We start from the raw sequence: 24,476 nt of genomic DNA, 5'->3' as shown, positions 1-24,476 counted from the left end.
CAAAGGGTCGGCATCTGTGTTTTGCGGACAGCAAAACTGATACGGGGTCAGGCGGCCTAAATCTTTGATTGCCCTGATGTGCATAGTCTTTTGATCAACTCCCCCTTCTCTCATCTCCATTCCTTACTCCTTCTCTTCCTCCCCTCCCTACCACTGTTTGTTTAGTGTTGTTTTAGGTACAGAAGAGAAGGACACATGGATTGTTCATTATCCAAGGATCACAGCCAATAGACTCTTATGTTCCTTAGATTTCTTGCACTCTAATATTAATACATCGTTCTACTGTCACCATATTTTTACCCTCTAATACTGTACCTATTATAAAAACTGTTTGCCTTCATTTTGTTATTGTCCCCTTTATAATCATAAAAAGAGATTTGAAACAAAATAGGTCTTCAAGGGTTGAACAACCCTAGTTTGTTGGTAGCTGTAGCTCAAAGGGCTATTCCAGGATTTTTATATTGATGGCCTATCCTCAGGCCATCGATATTTGATCAATGCGGAGTCCACAGTTGGTGCTAGAATTGCATAGCGATATCCGCTGTGTAGTGGACAGGGCTGGTTTCTGCAGCGCTGCTTTCATTGAAGTAAATGGGAGGAGTGCTGCAGGAACCAGCTCTGTCCACTGCACATTAGGTATGTAATGACAGCTGATTGACAGGGTTGTGACGTGTCAGACTCCTGCCAGAGATTGATTGCCCGAGGCTATGAATATTAAACTCCTGGAATATCCCTTTAAAATTGGGTATTAAATTATGACAATTGTCCTTTGAGCTCTAAATAAAATTTCCCCCTCTACTATATATATACAGCATCATCAATAACGAGCATGGCAAGGTGACTCTGATTCCAATGCCTGGAGCTGAGACGTTTATTAATGGAAACTTGGTTAAAGACTCGGTGGTTTTACATCATGTAAGTAATAGAACTTTGCCAACACACTCCTGTGATCTCCCATCTGGATATTATGGTGCCAATTATTGATTTCATGTCCTTGAACTAATGGTCATAGTGGGTCCCCTTTATTCTCCAGCCTCCATTTCCCCATTACATATTGTGACATACCACCACCAAGTATATTCTCGCCCATGTAAAATAAGTGGTTCAAGGCTAGTTTCACACCTGAGTCAGACTCCCGACAATCTGCCAGTCTAAAGGTGCTGCAGATCACCCAGTGAATGGAATCCCAATCGGTGGAAATGATCGGAGGTGTGGACTGGACACCTCAACCATTGTTCCCGGGCAGTTGTGCTGTTTAGTCAGGAGCAATGATTTTGTATGGGGACGAGCGATGGCAGCAGCAATCGTTTGTTCTCATACTGTGGAGGTGATCTCTGCATGTAACAGCATCACTTCACTCTTAACTAGCGGCCGACTGTCAGGAAGGAACACTACTTTTCCAACAATCTGCTGCTCATCTGATAGTCTAAATGCACCTTTAGAAGACAGCATTGCTGATTCCATGAGAAAAGATAAAACTGCATGCTCTGCAGTTATTTAGCCGTAAAACAGCTTCTACACTCAAGAGGAAACTAGAGGAAAAGATAAACTAGTCTCCCTCCCTTGAGTGCAGGGCGAAGCCCATTGTCGGTTTTTGCATTTTCGGTTTCTTTCCCTCCCGCATTCCAAGAGCCATAACTTTTTACAATTTTCTGTTCACATGTCCATATACGGGATTATTTTTTAAGACAAGTTGTACTTTTTAATGGCACTATGTAATTTACCATGTCTTGTATTGGAAAATGGGAAAATAAAGTATTTGTTGGGTAAAATGAAAAAGAAGCCACAAGTCCGCCAAGACTTTTTTGGGTTTTGAGATTATAAGATTATAGCGATGCTAGATTTGTATAGGTATTTTGTTTCACTACTTTAAAAAAATATATATATATATTCTAGAACACTTGGAAAAATCAATTTTCTTGGCATAGCCATTTTCTGACAGGCAATTTTTTTTTTACATTTTCATCCACAGAGCAGAATAATGGCTTGTTTTTATGTGGAATGAACTATAGTTTATATTAGTACTATTTTTGGGGTGCGTATGACTTTTTGGGAGGACAAGGTGACTACAAAATGGCGATTTGCATGTTTTTATTTATTTTTATTACAGTGTAGGAAAGATATATATTTTACATTTTAATTCAGACATTTTCCGATGCAATAATACCTATTATGTATTTTTATTTTTTTTCAACTTCATATGTAAAACTAGCTGAAGGACCTGGCTTCGCACGGGTATATTTAATCTATTTCATTTAATGTGGTCGTTAAGATATTGACAGAATCCACTATAACAGTGACATCTAGAGCACCCCACCCCCTTAAAGGGGTATTCCCATCTCAGACAATGAGGGCATATTTTCTCATAGGTGCGCGTCCCACCTCTGGGACCCGCACCTACAACGAGCGCGAAGCGGGGAGTGCTGTTGCTGGAGGACCCCGGATTTCCCAGAGTCCGTCCACCACGAAGCGCTGCTCCCATAGAAGTGAATGGGAGCGCACCGCCCATGCTCCCATTCATTTCTATGGGGCAGACTGAAATAGCTGAGCCAGCGCTCGGCTATTTTCGGTGGCCCCATAGAAATGAATGGAGGGCGGCTGCGCATGCACAGTGCAACCTCCGTTCATTTCCCCACTCCGTTCTCATTGTAGGTGCGGGTCCTACTGCTATCAGACAATGGGGGCATATCCTAGCGATATTCCCCCATTGTCTGAGATGGGACCTGTCTGGTTCAGAGCTGTCCCCGGACATATCCATAATTTCACCCAGGCAGCCCCCCTGATGTTGTTATCGGAGCATGTCATGCTCCGATGCGCTCCCTTGCCCTGGATAGTGCAGGGCAAGGGCTCTTTTATTTACAATAACACACTGCTGGGCGAAGGCTTCCGTCCAGCAGTGTGTTCGGTGACGTCACCGGCTCTGATGGGCAGGCTTTAGCGCTGCCCTAGCCATTTTGCAGGCTAGGGCAGCGCTAAAGCCCGCCCATCAGTGCCAGTGATGTCACTGGGCTTTCTGGCAGCCCCATGGAGAGCCCGGTTCGTCACCGGAACTCTCTTAACTGTAACCTCTACAGCACCCGCCCCTTAACACTGGCCATAGGTTACAGTTCCCTTAACTGACCTCTACCATTCCCGGCCCCCTTAACGGTGACCTCCACAGCGACTGCCCATTTAACAGTGACTGCCACAGTACCCAGCTGCCTTAATAGTGACCTCACAGTACCCCGCTGCTCCTTTTAATAGTGGCCTCCACAGTCCCTTCCCTTTCTCGACAGCGGCCGCCCCTTTTATTAGTGACCTACACAGTACCCTGTCTCCTTAATGGGGTTTATTCTGACTCTGATTGTTGTAATAGCGATTTATCCCTAGTGAGACCTCTATGCCTGGCCTGTATAAGCAGATATAATCACTGCGGACAATCCTCATCAGATAGCTTGAACTCACCAACACAGAGTTTATCCGTGTAAGTTGCTTTATTCTGTAAGCCAGATGACAGAGTACAGCAGGACAGATGGATTCTGGTATTGTATGGTCAAAAGATGATGCTTTTGTAAGCTTACATGAGAATACATGTGTACCTGTTCAATGCCTGGAGCAGTATGGAGAAACAGGAAGTGAGGTACAGGGAAGAAGGGGTGGAGCAATAAAATGAATGACCGATATGACTAACCAGAAAAACAAGTGCATTACCAAAAACGGCCACTAGATGGGAGCATATAACCAAATATAGAATATCATATGATTTAAACTATATACATTTAACTGCATAGCAGCACAGGGTTGGCCACTATATAAGTACTTTACACAACATTGTTGGAGGCAGGGTAAAAATTTGTTTCCAAATATAATTTATTAAAAAAATCTGTCTGCTGATCTTTTTATAGTAAGCCCCCTTAGCCCTGCTTCGTCCATGGCTGCACGCGATATGGTGGAGCTTTAAAGAAAGCTCGTCCATGCCATTATTGTAACTGTACATGCGCTGCTCTCATAATCTGCCTAAGAGCAGCACATGCCCAGTCTGCCCCTGCCACTTGCGCGCTCCTTGTTCCGTCTCAAGTGTTCGGAGCGGGGAGCCTAGTAAGAGCACGTCTGATGTCCTGTCTACAATGAGGATTTTCCCGGGCTGATCGCTCTGATGGGCTAGTCTGTATAGACTAGTCAATCACAGGATCCTAATGCCAGCTGAAAGGTTCTGATCCCCACAGTCACTGTGGGGATCAGAACCTTCTAAAATGTGTGTATATGTAATATCCAGGGATGGGGGGTAGGGAGGCAATTGCCCCCCAGGCCGCCCTAAAGCATGTTAAAAACGGTCACTGGGCCGTCTTTAACAAATAATTATAATTTTAATTTATTTTTTTTATTCCTCAGAGCCGGCAAGGAGGAGGGGGGAGGGGGGGGGTAGTAGGAGATGAGCACTTTCATTGTGGAAGCACTCATCTGCATATTAATCTGTATCGCCGCCATCAGGACAGCTATACAGATGGCTGTGCTGCGGCAGGGGAGGGAGAGGTGTCTCCCTTCCCTGTTCTTCTGATAGGCTGCAGGCACTATCAGAGGCCGGCTCAGGCGGCGCGATGACGTCATTATCATCGCGCCGCTTGAGCCGGGCAGCACACAGCAGGGACACAGGCCGGAAAAGGCCTGCATCGCATCACTGCTGATGGAGGTAAGTATTAGTCTTTTTTTTGTTTTTGTTTTTTTCTTTGCGGGTGGAGCTGGCACTATGGGGGCATCTGGCATTTCTTACAGCCCCATTTTTTTGGGGGTGGCAATCTGGGGGCATTTCTTACTGGCACCATGGGGGAGAGGAGCACTATGGGGGCTCTAAGGGGCTTTTTTTTATTGCCACATTATGGGGGCACTATGGCATCTGGTGGCACTAAGGGAGCATTTTTTACTGGCACATTATGGGAGGCACTATAGGGGAGAGCAGCACTACGGGGCATTATTTGGGGGCACTATGGGGGAGTGGAGCACTTGGGGCATCTGGGGGCACTAAGAAGGGGCATTTTTTACTGGCACATTATGGGGGAGAGGAGCACTATGAGGGCATTTACTGGGGCACTATATAGTGGTATTTTATACTGGCATGCATTATGGGGAGATTAGCTCAACTGCGGGCACTAAGCGGGGGTATTTCATGTACTGTCATATTATAGGGAGAATTATTACTACTAGGGGGTATTATGGGGAGCTTTACTACTACTGGGGGTTTGAGGAACATGATTACTAGTATGGGCACTATAGGGGCATTATTACTACTAAGTGTGCTCAGATAGAGAATTATTTCTATTGGTGGGATTTTGGGGAGCATGGTTACTTTGGGGGGCACCCTGGCATAATATCACCTTAGCACAATTATTTTTTGGGGGACATTATCTTTATACTATTAGTGTCTGGGCGCAGGTATTTTTTAGAGCACTGTGTGCCAATAATTGTTGAAGCGGGCGCTATCTGTGTGGTAGTAGTATTTCCAGGGGGACTGTTTCTGCAGTATAGTATTGGGGGTGGCAGAAAAGGGTGTTCAGAAGATGTGAAGAGGATGGAAATGTGGGAAACTAATGTCTGTCAATTTCTGCAGAGACGGGAGATGGCTGAAAAATCATCATGGCAGTCTGGTCTGAATGGAGAAGATGAGGAAAGAGAACGTCTACAACAAAGGTGACATCACTGGATATAATAGGTATGGGGCGCTATGTAGGAGAGGAGATGCTCTGGATCCTCCTTCTGCCATTTGCAGAAGGAGTCGTCAGAGCTGGATGAGGACGGCCAAAGGGGGCAGCAGGCCACGGGGGAGTGGCAGATGGTGGGGGGAACCTCAAGCCTTGAGCAGGATCTGGGGAGAGAGGAGAGCTGAGGCGCTTTCTGGCTGTAGCCTGCTGTTTATTGTATAATGTAAAGCAGGCAGTGCAGCCAGGACAGGCCCTACCCTCTCCATATGATGTGTAGAGACACGCCTCAACAATAGAATTTCAGCTGTACAGTGTTTGTTGGAAGTGGCCCATTATATGTAGGAGGGGCTTTTAATATTGGGCGGGGCTAAAAATTATGCTTTTATAAAAATAAGCTTTTAGAAATGGCCAGGCAAAAGAATCGGCGCAGCATGCTACACATGCCGCATTTTTAAATATGAAGGGGGCTTTGAAAAATGTGCGGGCAAAAGAATTGGCACAGCGTGCTACACATGCCACATTGGGGTGCAGTAAATGCAATGTGTTCCTGTATAAAAAGAAAGTAAGTCTGCAAAATAAAAATGGGCCACTTGACTGTATTTGCCCCCCAGGACTAAAGCCGCCAGCCCTCCCCTATACCCCTCTTCCCCATGGGCTTCAGGCCTCATTGAGCCCCCCTAATTTCAGGATGGCCGGCGGCATCGCTGCTGATTCCCCCTTCCCTCCCCCTTCCTCCTCGATCTGTTAAAGGATGGCCGAGCGGTTAGCAGAGTGTCAACTATAATATACAGCTCAGACTCTGCTTGTAACGGCCGACATCGGTGTTGGCCGTTTAACCCCTTCCATGCTGCGGTCCATAGGAACCACTGTATAAAAGGGGTTAAGAGATGGAGGAAGCTCCCTCTCCCATCGAGCTGCTGCTGTGCTGTGGCAGTGGCCCGATGCTTGATGGGTTAACAAAGGGAGCTCCCTCCCTCCCCCATCGGGCGCTGCGCTGCTGTGGCAGCTTCCCAATGGTTACCATGGCAACTGGACGCCTTCACAGGCATCCGGCTTGCCTCTGTATAGCCTGATCAGGCTTACTGTGAGTGATGATGCACTGCAGAACACTATACAGTGTACTGCAGTGTATTGTAAACCATCAGACCCACTGGATCTTCAAGAACCAAGTGGGTCTGGGTCCAATTTTTTATTTTTTTTTTAAAGTGAAATTTCCTCTTATAGCTTATATAAAATAAAAATGTAAAAAAAAGCATCCTTTTCCCATAATAAAGTAAAAAAAAAAAAAAATGTAAAAAATATCACATCACTAAAAGTGCAACACAAAGCGATCAAAAAGGCATATTCCCCCAAAATAGCACCAATCTATCACCAATAGCACCAATCTATTTGGTATTGTTGCATCCGAAACAACCTGCTCTATAAAAATACCACATGATCTAACCTGTCAGATGAACATTGTAAATAACAAAAAATTAAATCTGTGCCAAAACAGCTATTTTTTGCTACCTTGCCTCACAAAAAATGTAATACAGAGCAACCAAAAATCATTTGTACCCTAAAATAGTACCAACAAAACTGCCACCTTATCCTGTAGTTTCCAAAATGGGGTCATTTTTTGGAGTTTCTACTCTAGGGGTGCGTCAGGGGTCTTCAAATGTGACATGGCAGCTTAAAATTATCCCAGTGAAATCTGCCTTCCAAAAACCATATGGCATTCCTTTCCTTCTGCACCCTGTGTGCCCGTACAGCAGTTTACGACCACATATGGTGTTTTTCTGTAAACTACAGAATCAGGACAATAAATATTGAGTTTTGTTTGGCTGTTAACCCTTGCTTTGTTACTGGAAAAAATTGATTAAAATGGAAAATCTGCCAAAAAAGTGAAATTCTAAAATTTAATCCATTTTCCTTTCATTCTTGTGGAGAACATAAAGGGTTAACAAAGTTTTGTAAAATCAATTTTGAATAACTTGAGGGGTGTAGTTTCTAAAATGGGGTCATTTTTGGGTGGTTTCTATTATGTAAGCTTCACAAAGTGACTTCAGACTTGAACTGGTCCTTAAAATGTGGGTTTTGGAAATTTTCTGAAAAATTTTAAGATTTGCTTTTAAACTTCTAAGCCTTCTAACGTCCCAAAAAAATAAAATGTCATTCACAAAATGATCCAAACATGAAGTAGACATATGGGGAATGTAAAGTAATAACTATTTTTGGAGTTATTACTATTAATTATAAAAGTAGAAAAATGTAAATTTGGAAATTTGCAAATTTTTCAAAATTTTGGGTAAATTTTGTATTTTTATAAATAAAAATAAAATATTTTAACTCCATTTTACCACCGTCATGAAGTACAATATGTGACGAGAAAACAATCTCAGAATGGCCTGGATAAGTAAGCGTTTTAGTTATTACCACATAAAGTGACACATGTCAGATTTGCCAAAAATGGCTTGGTCCTGAAATGGTTAACCCCTTCAGGACCAAACCATTTTCCAATATTTACTTTTGGCCTTCCCGGAGCCATAACTTTTATAATTTTCCATTCAAATAGCTGCTTGAGGGCTTTTTTTTTTTTTTTTTTGCGGGACAAATTGTATTTTCTATTGGCACCATCTACTTTTGAATTTGATGTGGTGTAAAGCTGTAAAATCCAGATGGGGTGTAATGTAATAAATAAATCTGCCACAGTGTAATTACAGTGATACCACATTTGCAATTTTTTTTCTTTTAATACTGAAAAAGATAATTTAAAAATGTTTTATTCTCTTTGCATCTCCATATTCTGATCCCCATTTCTGTTTTAGAGGGCTAATTTTTTGTGTTGTGATCTGTAGTTAGATTTTTTTTTAAAAACACTCACTCCAAAGTGGTTTAAATAATAACTTTATTTTTGTAAAGAAGCAATGAAAAAAGTCAAATTGGTCAGAAAGAGGGATGATCTTAATTTTACTATTTTAAAAAGCCCTCCTAAGGGATCTGAACATGCAATCTTTAGATTGCTTCTCCTATAGACTGCTGGGAACTGTTATTTGCAGTCTATGGACTCATGCACACAAGTGTATGTGTGCGCCCCGTTACTGTATTGCGGACAGCAAACATCCCATTGACTTGAATGGGTTTGCAATTTGCAAGATACAGAGTGGTATGGAGCGGAGGCACGGATCAGAAGCCCACGGAAGCAGTACAAAGTGCTTCCAAAGGATTTCTCTCCGTGCTTCTGCACCGCAAAAAAATAGAACGTGTTCTATCTTTTTGTGGTGCGGAACATATCTTGTGGATCGCAGACCCATTGAAGTAAATGGGTCCACATCTGCAAACCGCCTGCACTCTGCTGGTACCCAGGGCTGGTGCAAGGATTTTTGCCACCCTAGGCTAAAGCAAATTTTGCTGCCCCTGGACTCCGCCCATTGACCACGCCCCTTTACCAGCCCCCTTTTTCGGACACCTATTCCATGCAACATTGTGCACTGCATGTGGAGGCAGTATTACTTAGTGGGGGCAGTGGGGGGCAAATTACATAATGGGCAGTGCCCATTACGTAATTTGCCCCCCAGTGCCCCAACAAAGTAATACTAACTGCCCCCACAGACAGTGCACAACTGCACACTGCCCATTACGTAATTTGCTCCCCAGTGACCCCACTAAGTAATACTGAACTGCCCCCACAGACTGACACTGTGCACAGTCACACTCCAGCCAGGCAGGCTCCATTATGTCATTTGAAATTGCCGCCAAAACCCCCCCCCCCCTCCCCCTCTCTGAACAAACGCATGCCCGCGCAGGCTCGCAGGGGCAGCACAATCCACCATGATCCGGCTGGCCGGCAAGTACAGGAACAGCCAAACAGGAGGAGTCAGATGGATGACAGCCAGGTAGGGGGCGTGGCCTGGGGGCGGCGGCTAGGAATCAGGAGAAGATGTTAGAACTTAGATGGATGGATCACAAGTAGGGGGCGTGGCGCGGGGGCGGCGGCTAGTCGGGAATCAGGATTCGGACTCCAGAGCACCGGCGCACCCAGGCAGAGTGCGCTCTACGCGGTGGCCTACTCTGCTTATGGGTGGCACCGGCCCTGCTGGTACCTGTGCATTGCGGGCCGCTATATGTGTTGCAGCACACATACAAAAGACCATGGCATCTGTCTGCGATCGGCATTATGGTCAATCATAGAAATTAGCCCTGGGTCTCTTTAAAACAGCAGAAACCCAGAACAGAATCTAAACAAACCTGTCTCCGCAAACTACACTTTGCTAAAACCACTGCAGCTTTCTGGATTTCAGTCATCTCATCCAGCTGAGGTATCTGGGTGAGATATACACACCTTCCACCACAGTAGATCTAGATAGATATAGAGATGTAAATAGATACAGTATATGATTGATCTCTCCATCTTCACACACATAGTGTGTGTGTGTGTATGTATATGTATATATATATGTGTGTGTGTGTGTATATATATATATATATATATATATATATATATATATATATATATATATATATACATATATATACACTGCTCAAAAAAATAAAGGGAACACTTAAACAACACAATGTAACTCCAAGTCAATCACACTTCTGTGAAATCAAACTGTCAACTTAGGAAGCAACACTGAGTGACAATCAATTTCACATGCTGTTGTGCAAATGGGATAGACAACAGGTGGAAATTATAGGCAATTAGCAAGACACCCCCGATAAAGAAGTGGTTCTGCAGGTGGTGACCACAGACCGCTTCTCAATTCCTATGCTTCCTGGCTGATGTTTTGGTCACTTTTGAATGCTGGCGGTGCTTTCACTCTAGTGGTAGCATGAGACGGAGTCTACAACCCACATAAGTGGCTCAGGTAGTGCAGCTTATCCAGGATGGCACATCAATGCGAGCTGTGGCAAGAAGGTTTGCTGTGTCTGTCAGCGTAGTGTCCAGAGCATGGAGGCGCTACCAGGAGACAGGCCGGTACATCAGGAGACATGGAGGAGGCCGTAGGAGGGCAACAACCCAGCAGCAGGACCGCTACCTCCGCTTTTGTGCAAGGAGGAACAGGAGGAGCACTGCCAGAGCCCTGCAAAATGATCTCCAGCAGGCCACAAATGTGCATGTGTCTGCTCAAACGGTCAGAAACAGACTCCATGAGGGTGATATGAGGGCCCGACGTCCACAGGTGGGGGTTGTGCTTACAGCCCAACACCGTGCAGGACGTTTGGCATTTGCCAGAATACACCAAAATTGGCAAATTCGCCACTGGCGCCCTGTCACACTGAGCACATGTGACAGACGTGACTGAGTCTGGAGACGCTGTGGAGACAGTTCTGCTGCCTGCAACATCCTCCAGCATGACCGGTTTGGCATTGGGTCAGTAATGGTGTGGGGTGGCATTTCTTTGGAGGGCCGCACAGCCATCCATGTGCTCGCCAGAGGTAGCCTGACTGCCATTAGGTACCGAGATGAGATCCTCAGACCCCTTGTGAGACCATATGCTGGTGCGGTTGGCCCTGGGTTCCTCCTAATGCAAGACATTGCTAGACCTCATGTGGCTGGAGTGTGTCAGCAGTTCCTGCAAGACGAAGGCATTGATGCTATGGACTGGCCCGCCCGTTCCCCAGACCTGAATCCAATTGAGCACATCTGGGACATCATGTCTCGCTCTATCCACCAACGTCACGTTGCACCACAGACTGTCCAGGAGTTGGCAGATGCTTTAGTCCAGGTCTGGGAGGAGATCCCTCAGGAGACCGTCCGCCACCTCATCAGGAGCATGCACAGGCGTTGTAGGGAGGTCATACAGGCACGTGGAGGCCACACACACTGCTGAGCCTCATTTTGACCTGTTTTAAGGACATTACCTCAAAGTTGGATCAGCCTGTAGTGTGTTTTTCCACTTTAATTTTGAGTGTGACTCCAAATCCAGACCTCCATGGGTTGAAAAATTTGATTTCCATTTTTTAATTTTTGTGTGATTTTTGTTGTCAGCACATTCAACTACTGTATGTAAAGAACAAAGTATTTCAGAAGAATATTTAATTAACTCAGGATCAAGGATGTGTTATTTTTGTGTTCCCTTTATTTTTTTGAGCAGTGTGTGTATGTGTGTGTGTGTGTGTGTGTGTGTGTGTGTGTGTGTGTATATATATGTGTGTGTATATATATATATATATATATATATATATATATATATATATGTATATATATATATATATATCTATATATCACATTGTGGAAAAAGCAGTAACCTTTATTTAATGCTCGGAATGTAGGATTGCTATCATTTATGTTAATTTCTCTATGTAGTTGTTTGACTGGAGGACTGATGAGATGACACCTGAGGTGCTGTTGTCACTATGGCATAGGCAGAGGCAGAGATGTCATGTGACCGCTCCTCTGGAGATGCTTGCTGTAATTTTTACTTTCACTTTTCATCTGCTCCGCCAACACAGTCTCTCATCAATGTGAGCATGCTATGCTGAATGAAGTAGAAAAATTATATCTACACAGTATATCTCTCATGATACAAATACCTATTGTCTGGAGCACTTTATTGTTTTTTATACTTATGGTGGTCAACCCCTTTAACATTGATTTCCACAATAACCCGCCCCTTAAGTGACCTCCACAGAGCTCCGTTCCCTTAAAATGTGACTTTCACAACACCCCACCCCCCTTAACAGGGGCCTCTACAGCACCCCACCCCTTAACACTGTCTTCCATAGCGGACCGTCCCCTTAACTGTGACCACCATCGTTCCCTGCCCCCTTAATGGAGACCTCCACAGTGCCCGCCCCTTTATTATTGACCTCCACAGTACCCCATCTCCTTTTCCATTTCCTCAACATCCTGCCCCCTTAACAGTGTCCTCTACAGCAATCTGTCCTTTAACACTGACCTCCATAGCAGACCGTCCCCTTAACTGTGACTAGGGATGAGCGAATCTACTTCGAATGAAACATCGGAAGTCTATTCGCATAAAACATTGTTTCAATACTGTACGGAGTGAGCGCTCCATACAGTATTAGAACGTATTGGCTCCAATGAGCCAAAGTTATTACTTCGCTAAGTCTCGCGAGACTTCGCTTAACTTCAGAAATGTATTTATACTGTAAAAAAACTTTTACCAAACTCTAGTTCAGGAACTGTTTTTTTTACAGTATAAATCAATTTCTGAAGTTGTTATGCAAAGTCTCTCGAGACTTCATGATGTAATAACTTCGGCTCATCGGAGCCAATACATTCTAATACCGTACGGAGCGCTCACTCCGTACAGTATTGAAACAAAGTTTTATGCGAATCGACTTTGGATGTTTTATCCTAAGTCGATTTGCTCATCCCTAACTGTCACCTCCACCATTCCCTGCCCCCTTAAGAGACCTCCAGAGTGCCTGCCCTTTTACCAGTGACCTTCACAGCATCCCACCCCTTTATTAGTGACCTCCTCAGTACCCTATCTCCTTAACAGTGATTTCCACAACACCCCGCCCCCTTAACAGTGGCCTCTACAGCAAACAACCCCTTAATACTGACCTCCATAGTGGACTGTCCTCTTAACTGTGACCTCCACAGCAGCCTGCCCCTAGGGTAGCCAGAGGTCCGGTTTTAGGCTGGACAGTCCGGTTTTCAGACTCCCTGTCCTCTATCCGGCGCAGGGCCTGGACGAACACAGGGATGTCCTTTTTGAACAGCTCGCTCTCAGACAGCAGCACTGTGCTGTCTGAGCATGAGCTGCAGGGAGAAAGTCACCCTCACTCCCACCACTGCAGCTGACAAGTTGATTTTTACTTTCATTTTTTTCAATCCCAGTCGGCTGCAAAGTAAGAGGAGCGTGGCCTAACAGACTCTTAGGAGTGACAGCGTAGCCTGGGGGCGGGGTTTTTAAGTCCGTCTTGATGGTAGCCTGAAAGGCCACCCTACCTTCCCCCTTAACTGTGACCTCCACAGCACTCCGCTCCCTTAGGTGTCATCCACAGCGCCCTGCCCCTTTAAATCTGACCTGCAGCAGTGAAAAAAATAATGGCTCAGGAACGATGCGTGCTAGAGTGCTGAGACACGGTCTAAAACCTTTCCAGACACCTGATATACCTGTGTGCCAAATTTTATGATTGGGAAAGGGGATGATTTGAATTTAACATTTTTTTTTTTTTTACATAAGTTTTTGACCCCTTAGGGGGCTAGAACCTGTGATCTTCTGATCGCTTGTCCCATAGACCATAATAATTATGGTCTGAGATTCTGGTGCCCTGTCTGCTGAGCTGTCTTTTAACAACTTTACAGGCAATTATTCATGACAGGCCTGGGATCCTTTAGCAGGCCCCAGGCTGTCATGGTGACCGATCGGAGCCCCGTGATTTCACTTTGGGAACTCTGATCGGAAGCCATAGATTGCTATTCACTGTTGTATCTGAGGGGTTAAATGATTGGCTTTGGCATTTTCGCCTATCACCAAAATGCATTCCATTCCATTTGGTTGCGTCCCTATCGTGGACAGAATAACGCTGCAAGCAGCGTTTTTCTGTCCCCGATGTGGTGTGGGGCAGAGACGCACAATGTAAGTCAATGGGGACGGATCCGTTTTCTCTGACACAATAAAACGGCTATATAAGACCTAATACAACCAGATCTGTTCGTGACAGATGCATGCGGTTGTATTGGTCACTGTCCCATCAGTCACCTGAGGGACCGTGACAGTATTATTGTTATGGAAGCATTTTTGCAGATCCATGAGGATCCGCAAAAAACGCTAGTGTGAAAGTAGCCTAAAATGTCTAGTAAATGACAGTGGAAAACGAAAGACTACTGCCTTGTCATCCGCAAGTGAGAATGTGGGTGGCTGTAGCAGTGCAAACCTTAGTAGCAGCACAGTAGGCACCACTCACTCATTCAGTAGTAGAACCACAGTTCTCCTTCACTTTCCATAAGCAACAGATTTATTGAGGATAAAGAGGATTACTTTGTAGACTGGATCACTCACTCATCCTCTGTCACAGAAGGATGATGTCTGTCACGTCTGGGTCTGACATGTGTCTTTGAGCCAGGGGTCAACACATTCCTCCTGCTACTCCTCCTTTGTGGTCCCAGAGAACCTTTTATTTGCATAATCTATCTTTACTGCTCCTTCCTTGTGGGATGCCTTCTTATTTATTTTTTTTTTCTCTTTAAGAAGCGCCAACAACATTCCATGTGCTATGAAAGATGCTCAAAGGGTTTAGACTGCCATGAGGCATAGCTGTGGTGGTGGCAGTACTTGTAGACACGGTGGTAGGGGCAGTGGTATTTGAGGCAACAGTGACCAATACAGAGGAGGGAAGCGCAAGGGAGTCAAGGAGCCCATGATGACACATCAGTCTAATAAAATTGGCGGGTAGGGTGAAGACTATAAACATGGTTGAGGAAGAAGGTGGTGGCTATGGAAGCAATAGAGTAGAGGCAACATATGGCTAAAACATATAAAAAGAAAAATATACTGCCAGGGCCAGATCTGCTTTTATTGTGGTCAGCTCGGAAACTGGTGATGCTGCTGATTCTATGGACACAGGATTGAAACTTTCCAGACCTAGGCAAAGACTGGCTGTTGGTAGCTCTGTGGGAGTATATCAATATAGCAGGTTTTTTCCACATGTCCAGAAGACAAAACCACTGTGTTTGAATGCCCACTGTTTGTTTTTCCTGCAGATCTTGCACACAGCAAACAGAGGCCACACGGCTGTACTGCAGCACATGAGGTGACAGCCATTTCTAGTTATCAAAAATAAATGGATGAGAGGGGCACACCGACAACTAGAATCACAGTGGAGACCAGCCAGTATGTGAATAAGCTATTTATTAGCAACTCAATAAAATAAGGTGAGGATCCTCAAAAATCAATCGTTAAAACATGCACATTAAAAGACATATAAAACCATAAGATGGTGGTATCGTTAGATACAACAATAACACTGATGGATAATAATGTTAGCTGATTGTAACAGGTTTATATAGACGGTCTTTCTAGGAAACAATTCAGGTGCGCAGGTCTAATGCGCAATGTCTCTCTTGTTACTAAGAGTTCAGGCTAAGCCGGTAATTGCAAGTACATGCAGAGTCTTTGTAGTATTAGATCTTCACAGCATATAACAATGAATCTGCTGCTAGACTGTACTGTGTATGGACACACTACTCACAGTTTCGATGTAATGGAGCGGCCGATCACTTGTGCTTAGCGTGGCGTCCCACGTGGTACAGCACCGATGGTCTGATTTTGGATCCGCTTATTTATACTGGTGAGTAGATCTCCAGGACAATGCAAACAATAGGTTTAGGCGCCGGGGTCAAGTGTTTGTCAGGACCCAATAGGTTGTTCGGCGTTGCTGTGTGTCTTTTATCCAGACACAAGAAATCCTATGTTTCTTCCTGTCCGCTGTGTAGAAGCGCTTCTGAAGATTCAAAGACGGTGCGCAGATGGTAGCCTGCGGTTTCTTTCTTTCCTCGAGACTGTGTACACCAGACGCGTTTCGGAGTTGGCAGTGACTCCTTCCTCAGTGGTCTGAGGAAGTGGCCTGAACTCTTAGTAACAAGAGAGACATTGCGCATTAGACCTGCGCACCTGAATTGTTTCCTAGAAAGACCGTCTATATAAACCTGTTACAATCAGCTAACATTATTATCCATCAGTGTTATTGTTGTATCTCACGATACCACCACCTTATGGTTTTATATGTCTTTTAATGTGCATGTTTTAACGATTGATTTTTGAGGATCCTCACCTTAATTTATTGAGTTGCTAATAAATAGCTTATTCACATACTGGCTGGTCTCCACTGTGATTCTAGTTGTCGGTGTGCCCCTCTCATCCATTTATTTTAGATAATCAAACCATTTTAAAAGATTGGGGATATCTTTTTTAGGGGGAGCACCCATTCCATGCTAATAGAGGGTGAGCCAATCCAATCAACCAAACATATATTTCTAGTTATCAGTCGAAACAAGACTGTCTTCCTTCTTCTGGTAGTCTTTGTGGCAGTTACTGCTTCTCCCACTCAGACTAACCCTCCTTTACTCTGTTGTCAGTCATCAATAACAGAAGGTTTAGCCGGGAAACAACTATACGTGCCACGCACCTGTATGCAAACTAAACTCCCTCCTGGCCAAGTTGCTGGCTGTGCAGTTGCTGCTGTACTACTTTGTGGATTCTGTTGCTTTTAAAGAGGACCTTTTCACTCGTCCTGACATTACAATATTAGTACATGTCAGTGCACAATTATTTTTTTTCAGATGCGCTACTCCGTTACCCCATTGTGCCCCCGGTCTCTCTTGCTACACTGTAGGCTAATTAATAGTATCGGTATAGGGAGGAGTAGACGGCCGTTTTATCTCCCTGGCTGTGAGCAGCCGATTCACAGCAGAGTGTGTCTCAGCCATGTGACAAAAAAGCTCATCTTCTCCCTGGCTGTGACACTAACTGCTGCGGTTGGGCAGCTCACAGCTAGGGAGAAGGGGATGCCACTTGAGAAACAATCCTATCATACTGTATGTGTAAACTGTAGCATTGCCAACCTGGGTGAGAGAAGTGACCGCAGATCAGTTGCTAAAGTGCATCAAGCAGCAAATATCCCACTGGCTGTCTCCTTGCCAACTTTATTTCGGCAAGTTGGTCAGTCACAATGGCAGAAACATTGGTGCTGTGCTGCATTTGGAGGGAAATGACACATGCTTCCTGCATGGCACACACAATAAGTTTAGTGGTGCAATGCTTTTTGAAAAAATATTGTGGCTTGCAGAAGGTGCTGGCCATATTCAGGAGAGCATCCGTACATTTTTAGCCACTTGTATGGGGCTAAGAAAGCAATGACGGAACAGACTGTCTTTGCATCGCTTGACCAACGACATTCCAGCTTACAGGAATTCTACCTTGAATCATGCACCAGACCATCACAACAGAGCATGTGGTATTTTGAGCTCAGGCAGTGGCAGCTCATCAGGGACACATGTTCAGTAGTTAGCACCTTCAAAGAGGCCACCAGATTTGGCAGTAGGGACAACTGTAGCATCAGCTATGTCACCCTGCCCACCCCCCCATGCTGATGCAACAAAGGATGGTGGAAAAACAGCTTTGAAATATTTCTGGCTGCCCTCTAGTTGTTGGGGACCTGAACTGACCTGTTGGAGGAGGAGTAGTTAGTAGTGCAAGGGACAAGGCTGATAACAATGATACTGGCTATAATGACCAATTATTGCAGTGTCGGGCAGAGCCAAAAAAAACTGGGTCCTCAGGCATGCTGGCCAGCATGGCAAGTTGCATGGTTGCTTACTCATGTGCTGACATGCTATTAGCATACTGATGACTACTGGATAGTCATGATTTTAAGCCCTTGCTTTCACAATAAAATGGGAGAATTTTTTTCCTCATACCGAAAGTGAGGCAAAATTTCAGTATTACCAGGATATACTGTGTGTTCAACTTGCTGCACCTTTTCGCGAGCAGATGACTTCTCCACCCCTGCAGAGTCCCCAACCTCCCACCGTCATGGTCATTGCTACGACAAGCAGCAGAAGCATCAGCAGCAGTCAGCATAGATAGATGGATAAATGATTGAGCAGAGAGAATTTCAAAGTCTTTACATATTTTGATCTGTGGGTTTGATCTTCGTGCAAATATGTAATATTTGAAAAATTGTGTTCTTTGATCTAAAATTGTCTAATTCTAGGGTGACCGAGTGATTCTCGGTGGAAATCATTACTTCCGGTTCAACCACCCCACAGAGGTTCAGAGTAGTCGTCGCACGGTGTGCTTGGGAAGTGCAGGCCAAGAACGAATCAGAGACTTTGAATTTGCAAAGAATGAACTCATTGATGCGCAGAAGCAGAGGTAAGACTGTAAAGCTAGCTACGCTGTGAAAAATATGGAAAACATTGAGAAGTTTTTAATTTTATAAAAAATTTTGCATTTTACAGTCTATGATGTCATGGTTCATCAAACCCTTGGTGCATCAGGTACCTCCTGCTTTTTGCACACTCCTCTGCAGACATGTATTACTGGGAGCTCTGCTGCTTCTCACACGGACTAGTCACTCCCTGCAGTCTCTGGCCTTTTCTGCCTTAGTGAAGCAAATGGTATGAGGTTGGTGCAATCCACATGCAGGCTCCATTGCATTGCACCACACAACTCTGCTGAGATCCCTGCTTGATGCACACAGGATACCTGCCTTAGATCAGACTCTGCCCACTCCTATTGCTTTACAAATCTTTATCCAGGAACCAATTTCTCTCCTGTAGGGCCCTCTAGCACAGGCTACATAAGCTCCTAAACTCTCCCTAGTAGTGATGACTGGTGAATAGAATTGTATAATTTACCTCAGTCTATGCAGGGATTTTAGAACTCTGCGTGGAAAAAAGTTAACAACTTTTTATAATTCTGGACCTATTTAGGTTAAATAACTAAATGATGTTCAAAGGTGAGTGTTTAATTTACTACAAATTTTCCGCCATAACTAGCTTTTAATGTGTATGTATGAACTTCAGCCAAACCCTGATCTCCATTTAAGTGCTGCTATGTAATAATCCTGGTTCAGCAGAGCAATCGGTAAATAATGGGGTCTCTTGAAATTTTTGTGAGGTAAGTGTATACGGCTTTTTTTTTCCAAATAAGTGGGCATATTACTAAGTTCTGTAACATTATGTTCAGCAGAGTTATGACATATATTGCCACCCCAAGATATACTTCGATAATTAGTAGTATTTTGACTTTCACGAGTCTCCTAATGAATTTGCTTTGCAGGATTGAAAATGAGATTGAAGATGCAAGGCTGCAGGCACAGACTGAAATGATGCAGGAACTTCAAGCGGCAAAAGCACTGGCCCACCTAGAGCTGACTGAGCAGAAAAAGCTTTATGAGAATCAGATCAAACAACTAGAAAAACAGTTGGTTTGTGAACCCAAAAATACATAATGGATAAAGATGATTAGCATGTCCTCCAAAGGTGTAAAATGTCACCAGGGGCAGAAATACTTCTGACACAACTATTGTGGCTGCTGCTAGGCCCATAATATCAAAAGACCTGGCTAGGCAGTAATTTTCCCTTCAGTAGCTGAGACCATATTTGGTCAAAGGGGAATAGGGGCTACTTTAACCTGAAATATCTTAAGCTGTATAACAACTAGAGATATGATGCCTTGTTTTAAATCTGACAATCTAAGCTTTAAAACCAGACCGGGATCATAGTGTTAGTCACCATAAAACCAAAGATGGAGCCTTTAGAAACCAGGTCTGGAGTGAGATCTGTAAGCTGTACCTGAAGATCTCATTCCTGACTTGAATTCTAAAGGTTCTCTTTCTTATATCTAGCTGCTACACAGTCTGAGAGCATGTTAAAGAAGACCCCCTTCACCCAGCAGTGGTCTCAGCCAGGAAATGTGGGGAATGTGAGATGACAGACTGCAAGGGAAAGAAGAGAGGGAAAGAATCCTCATCTCATGTGTAACTGCTGTACATGAACTTGCATGTTATATCCACCTCTCCCCATCAATCACAGAGCATACTTGCTGTTGGATTGTCACACATGATATGGCATAATCCTACTGACGCAGAGAACATCACTTTTATACCATGTGTTGAAGCTCAGCATATTAATTACATAAAATTGGCAGACATTTGGATAACCCCTGTAATGAAGGCCTATTTCACCTCCAGCATAAAAGATAAATGTTGATAGATGAGTAAAAAAATCAATCACCCAAAGATCTATATTTGTATTGTGTAATCAGCTGTCAGTTGGCGATCATTTGCTAATGCCTGATTGCTGGCTGAAATAAAATGAAGATAAACATTTGAGCAGATTATCTGTCATCAAATGGTGGTTTTTGCAAAATATGATCAGAAATACTAGAAAATCTACACATGTACAAAAATGTTAGATCTAAGGCTGGGTTCACACAGGCGATGCGGGTGCGTTGCGGGAAAATGCAGTTTTTCCCCGCGAGTGCAAAGTGTTTCAAAGCATTTTGCACGCGCGTGAGAAAAATCGGCATGTTTGATACCCAGACCTGATCTTCACAGAAGTTCGGGTTTGCGTTAGGTGTTGTGTAGATTTTATTATTTTCCCTTATAACATGGTTATAAGGGAAAATAATAGCATTCTTTATACAGAATGCTTAATAAAATAGGGATGGAGGGGTTAAAAAAATAAAAAAAATTAAACTGACCTTATCCATTTGTTCGCGCAGCCCGGCTTCTCTTCTCCTTCTTTGAGGAAAAAAACCTGTGGTGACGTCATTGCGCTCATCACATGGTCCATCACATGATCCATCACCATGGTGATGGATCATGGGATGAGCGCAGTGACGTCACCACAGGTTTTTTTCTTTAAAGAAGAAGAAAGAAGAGAAGCTGGGCTGCGCAAACAAATGGATTAAGGAGAGTTTAGTTTTATTTTTTTAACCCCTCCATCTTTACTAAGCATTCTGTATTAAGAATGCTATAATTTTCCCTTATAAGCATGTTATAAGGTAAAATAATGATCGGGTCCCCATCCCGATCATCTCCTAGCAACAGTGAGTGAAAATCGCACAGCATCCGCACTTGCTTGCGGATGCTTGCGAATTTCACGCAGCCCCATTCACTTCTATGGGGCCTGCGTTGCGTGAAAAACTCACAATATAGAGCATTCGTGAAAATCACCGCTCATGTGCACAGCCCCATAGAAATGAATGGGTCCGGATTCAGTGCGGCTGCAATGCGTTCACCTCATGCATTGCACCCGCGCGGAAATCTCGCCCATGTGAAAGGGGCCTAACATGTATGGTGATCTTTATCTTTAAATGTTCGAGTTATTTATCTAAATACTCTGGCCAAGGCAAAGTGGAAGGTTTGCACCTTCTCTAGGACCTAACACTGGGGGACCTTGCCTCACCATTCTAACTCTACAGACCTCCGGCTACCTCTAACGACCCTTCAGTTCTATTCTTTGCTATATCTGTGTACAAAATGGACAGATTTTTCATGTGAACCAAATTGCCTAATGGTCTTCTGTATCTTAAACCCATTTTATTTTGATTTCCATATTCCTTAACGGATTTCCCTCAAAATCCAACCAATAAGACTTTATGTATCAAAATATGGGTGCATGTTGATGGTAAAATATGGAGAGCAACACTGTACGTGTGTTCTACCATTAATCTAGCATAGCATATAGAATACTAGTGTGAATCAGTACACCAATACACAGTGTAGTGCTCCATATTATCTGAGAGTGCTAACCAATTTAGGCCTAAATCAGTTTCTATTAACATACAGCATGTATGTTTACTTTTGCTGTCATTATCTTGAGGAGGGAGGAGGGGAAAAAGAAAAAAAATCATAAAAAAATTAATTCAGAGTCCCAGGAGACTAGAAGGTATTATACCAATTTTCAGGACTATTGGAGCAACGTCGCTTGGGTCCGTATTGATTCATATCTGAATTGAACTTTTTAAAAAAATTTGGGGAACCTGAACCGAACTGAATCTCGAGTAGTTTGATCACTTCTACCTTGTAACACTGACATAATTATTTCAATTGCTTTCTTAGTATAAACGTATACTTTTATGGCACTATTAAGTCTCTAGAGGTCATTGTATGTGGTTTGACTGTACAGGAAGAAGAACAGACTAGGAAAAATAGCCTCAGGAGAAACCAGAAAGATAAGACCTTGAGAAACAGGGATTATCTCCCTCCATCAGGCTCATCCTTTCAGGTAATATTTCTCATAGGAGCCATACTTATCTAAATGAATTGACTTCCCATGAAATTGACCCTAGTGAGCATTGCGTATTGGGTATGAGCGCCTATATGCCTGGGTTGTTGTCCCAGTTGTAGACATCCCTACATATTGAGAGTAGACCCCTATTTAAAAAAAAAAAGGGAAAACAACAAATATTTGTAATGCACTTTTCTTAAAGTTTTTATTTTTTTTATTTTTTTATTTTCAGGTTGGTGAAATGGATGTAAAGCCGTTTAAATTCATACAGGTGTTAGAGCACGAGAGAGAATGTCTCACTAAAGATGTGGAAAAAATGCAGTACAGAGTGAAACAAAGCATATCGGCAGAAAGTGAGTGGCAATTATTTATGTAGTCTGAACATTTTTTTCCCTACAGTGTTTATGGAGTTCAGACAACTACAGTACAGTGGTCCATCAAGATAGAATATTAATTAGTTCCAGGACGGCCATTGTATGTTGAAACTTTTAAGTTGAGTAATCTGTTCCAAAGCCCCAAAATGTCATTCAAGATGAGAGAAAATATAGATTTAAGAAAAATAAGCAGATAATGAAGACAGATAAAACAAGTCCTTACATATAACAGTCATGAATAGCTGCTAAATAGCTATTTTACCAGAGAAGTGGCCTTGATTGGTTGGATAGGAGTGAGGCATTGTATGTTGAGTCTAGTTAACTTACGATGGGTCAGAAAAGACCATTGTATATTGAAAATATTGTATCCTGAGTAGGGTTCAGCAAACCCGAAATTTTGGATTTTTGGACCCCGAACCCGAACTTTTCAGTAGAAGTTTGGGTTCGGTGTTCGGCTATTTAATGGCGCTTTTTGAAAGGCTCCAGAGCAGCCAATCAACAAGTGTTTAACGTGTGTGCCCTTAGAAGCCATCACAGCCATGCCTACTAATGGCATGGCTGTGATTGGCCAGTGCAGCATGTGACCCAGCGTCTATATAATCTGTATAATCGCTGCACGTCACTCTGCTGTTACTAGTGTAGGGATAGGATGCTGCTGCTGTGATGGAGAGAATAGGACAGAATCGTTTAATCTGAAGTGCTTGTTAACTCAGCGATCTACCTAGATTTTGTTTTGTGGGTGCAGTGCACAATCTTTTTACCCTGCCCTGAGCCCTGTGACAGAAAAATTACTTTTATCCGTCTGTTAGGTGGTCGTCGGCGGCCATTTTATGCAAGTTCTGTGCACCAGCACAGAATATGTGCATTTGTGACAGTCAAATACAAGCTTGAAATACTGCACTAATTTTCTGTGTTTAAAAAAGCACCAATTTTTGGCAATACCCTCCATCTTGGGCCTATGCAGCATTTGTCAGTGTGCAATTTAAGCTTGAAATACTGCAATAATTTTCTGGGTTTTAAAAAACACCCTTTTTGGGCTAAATACTAAATTTTACAGCCCTTGCTGCCTCTGTCAGTGTGAAATACACATGTTGGATACTGCTGTTATCTTCTGTTCCATTTTGGGGAAAAATACAAAATTTGCAGAGAATGAGGAGAGCGTTGAATAAGAGACGTGGTGCTGCTGGTGGAGCTCCTGTTGCAGGGAGATCTGTGCCGCACAAGTGAAACGCCTTCCTCAGGTGCGAGTAGGCAACAGAACCTTCAGCGTTATTTGGTGGGCCTAATGCGGCTCTACAAATGGTGAGGCCGGAACAAGTACAGGCGATAGTAGATTGGGTTACTGACAGTGGATCCAGTTCCTTCACATTGTCTCCCACCCAGTCTCCTGCTGAAAGATCAGAGTTGGCACCTGCAGCCGATGTCTATCAGTCTTTCACCTCACCCCCTTGCAAATCAGCCAAGCAGTCTGAGCCCCAAGTCATGCAGCAGTCTCTTCTGCTTTTTGATGACTCTGTTAGCAGGGTTTCCCAGGGCCATCCACCTAACCTTGCCCCAGAAATGGAAGAGATTGAGTACACCAATGCCCAACCACTTATGTTTCAAGATGAGTACATGGGAGGACCACCGCAGCACGTCTCGGATGATGATGAAACACAGGTGCCAACTGCTGTGGCTTTCTGCAGTGTGCAGACCGACAAGAATGGCAGGGGTGAAGACTGGGTGGAA

General features: G+C 43.7%; 1 protein-coding gene across 1 annotated transcript in view; it reads left to right on the top strand.

Moving 5' to 3' along the window:
- Positions 1-24,476, top strand: part of LOC120978039 (kinesin-like protein KIF14) — a 129,270-nt gene that overhangs the window by 60,077 nt on the left and 44,717 nt on the right. Inside the window, exons 15-19 of the mRNA XM_040406279.1 lie at positions 813-915; positions 18,348-18,508; positions 19,418-19,565; positions 22,273-22,371; positions 22,607-22,727. Of these exons, the coding sequence (XP_040262213.1) occupies positions 813-915; positions 18,348-18,508; positions 19,418-19,565; positions 22,273-22,371; positions 22,607-22,727 (632 nt within the window). The remainder of the gene's footprint in view (positions 1-812; positions 916-18,347; positions 18,509-19,417; positions 19,566-22,272; positions 22,372-22,606; positions 22,728-24,476) is intronic.

The sequence above is a fragment of the Bufo bufo genome, chromosome 8, assembly GCF_905171765.1.
Source record: "Bufo bufo chromosome 8, aBufBuf1.1, whole genome shotgun sequence".
NCBI lineage: Eukaryota > Metazoa > Chordata > Amphibia > Anura > Bufonidae > Bufo > Bufo bufo.
Note: the sequence above shows the minus strand (reverse complement) of the source record. Positions and strands in the feature narration are given on the sequence as shown.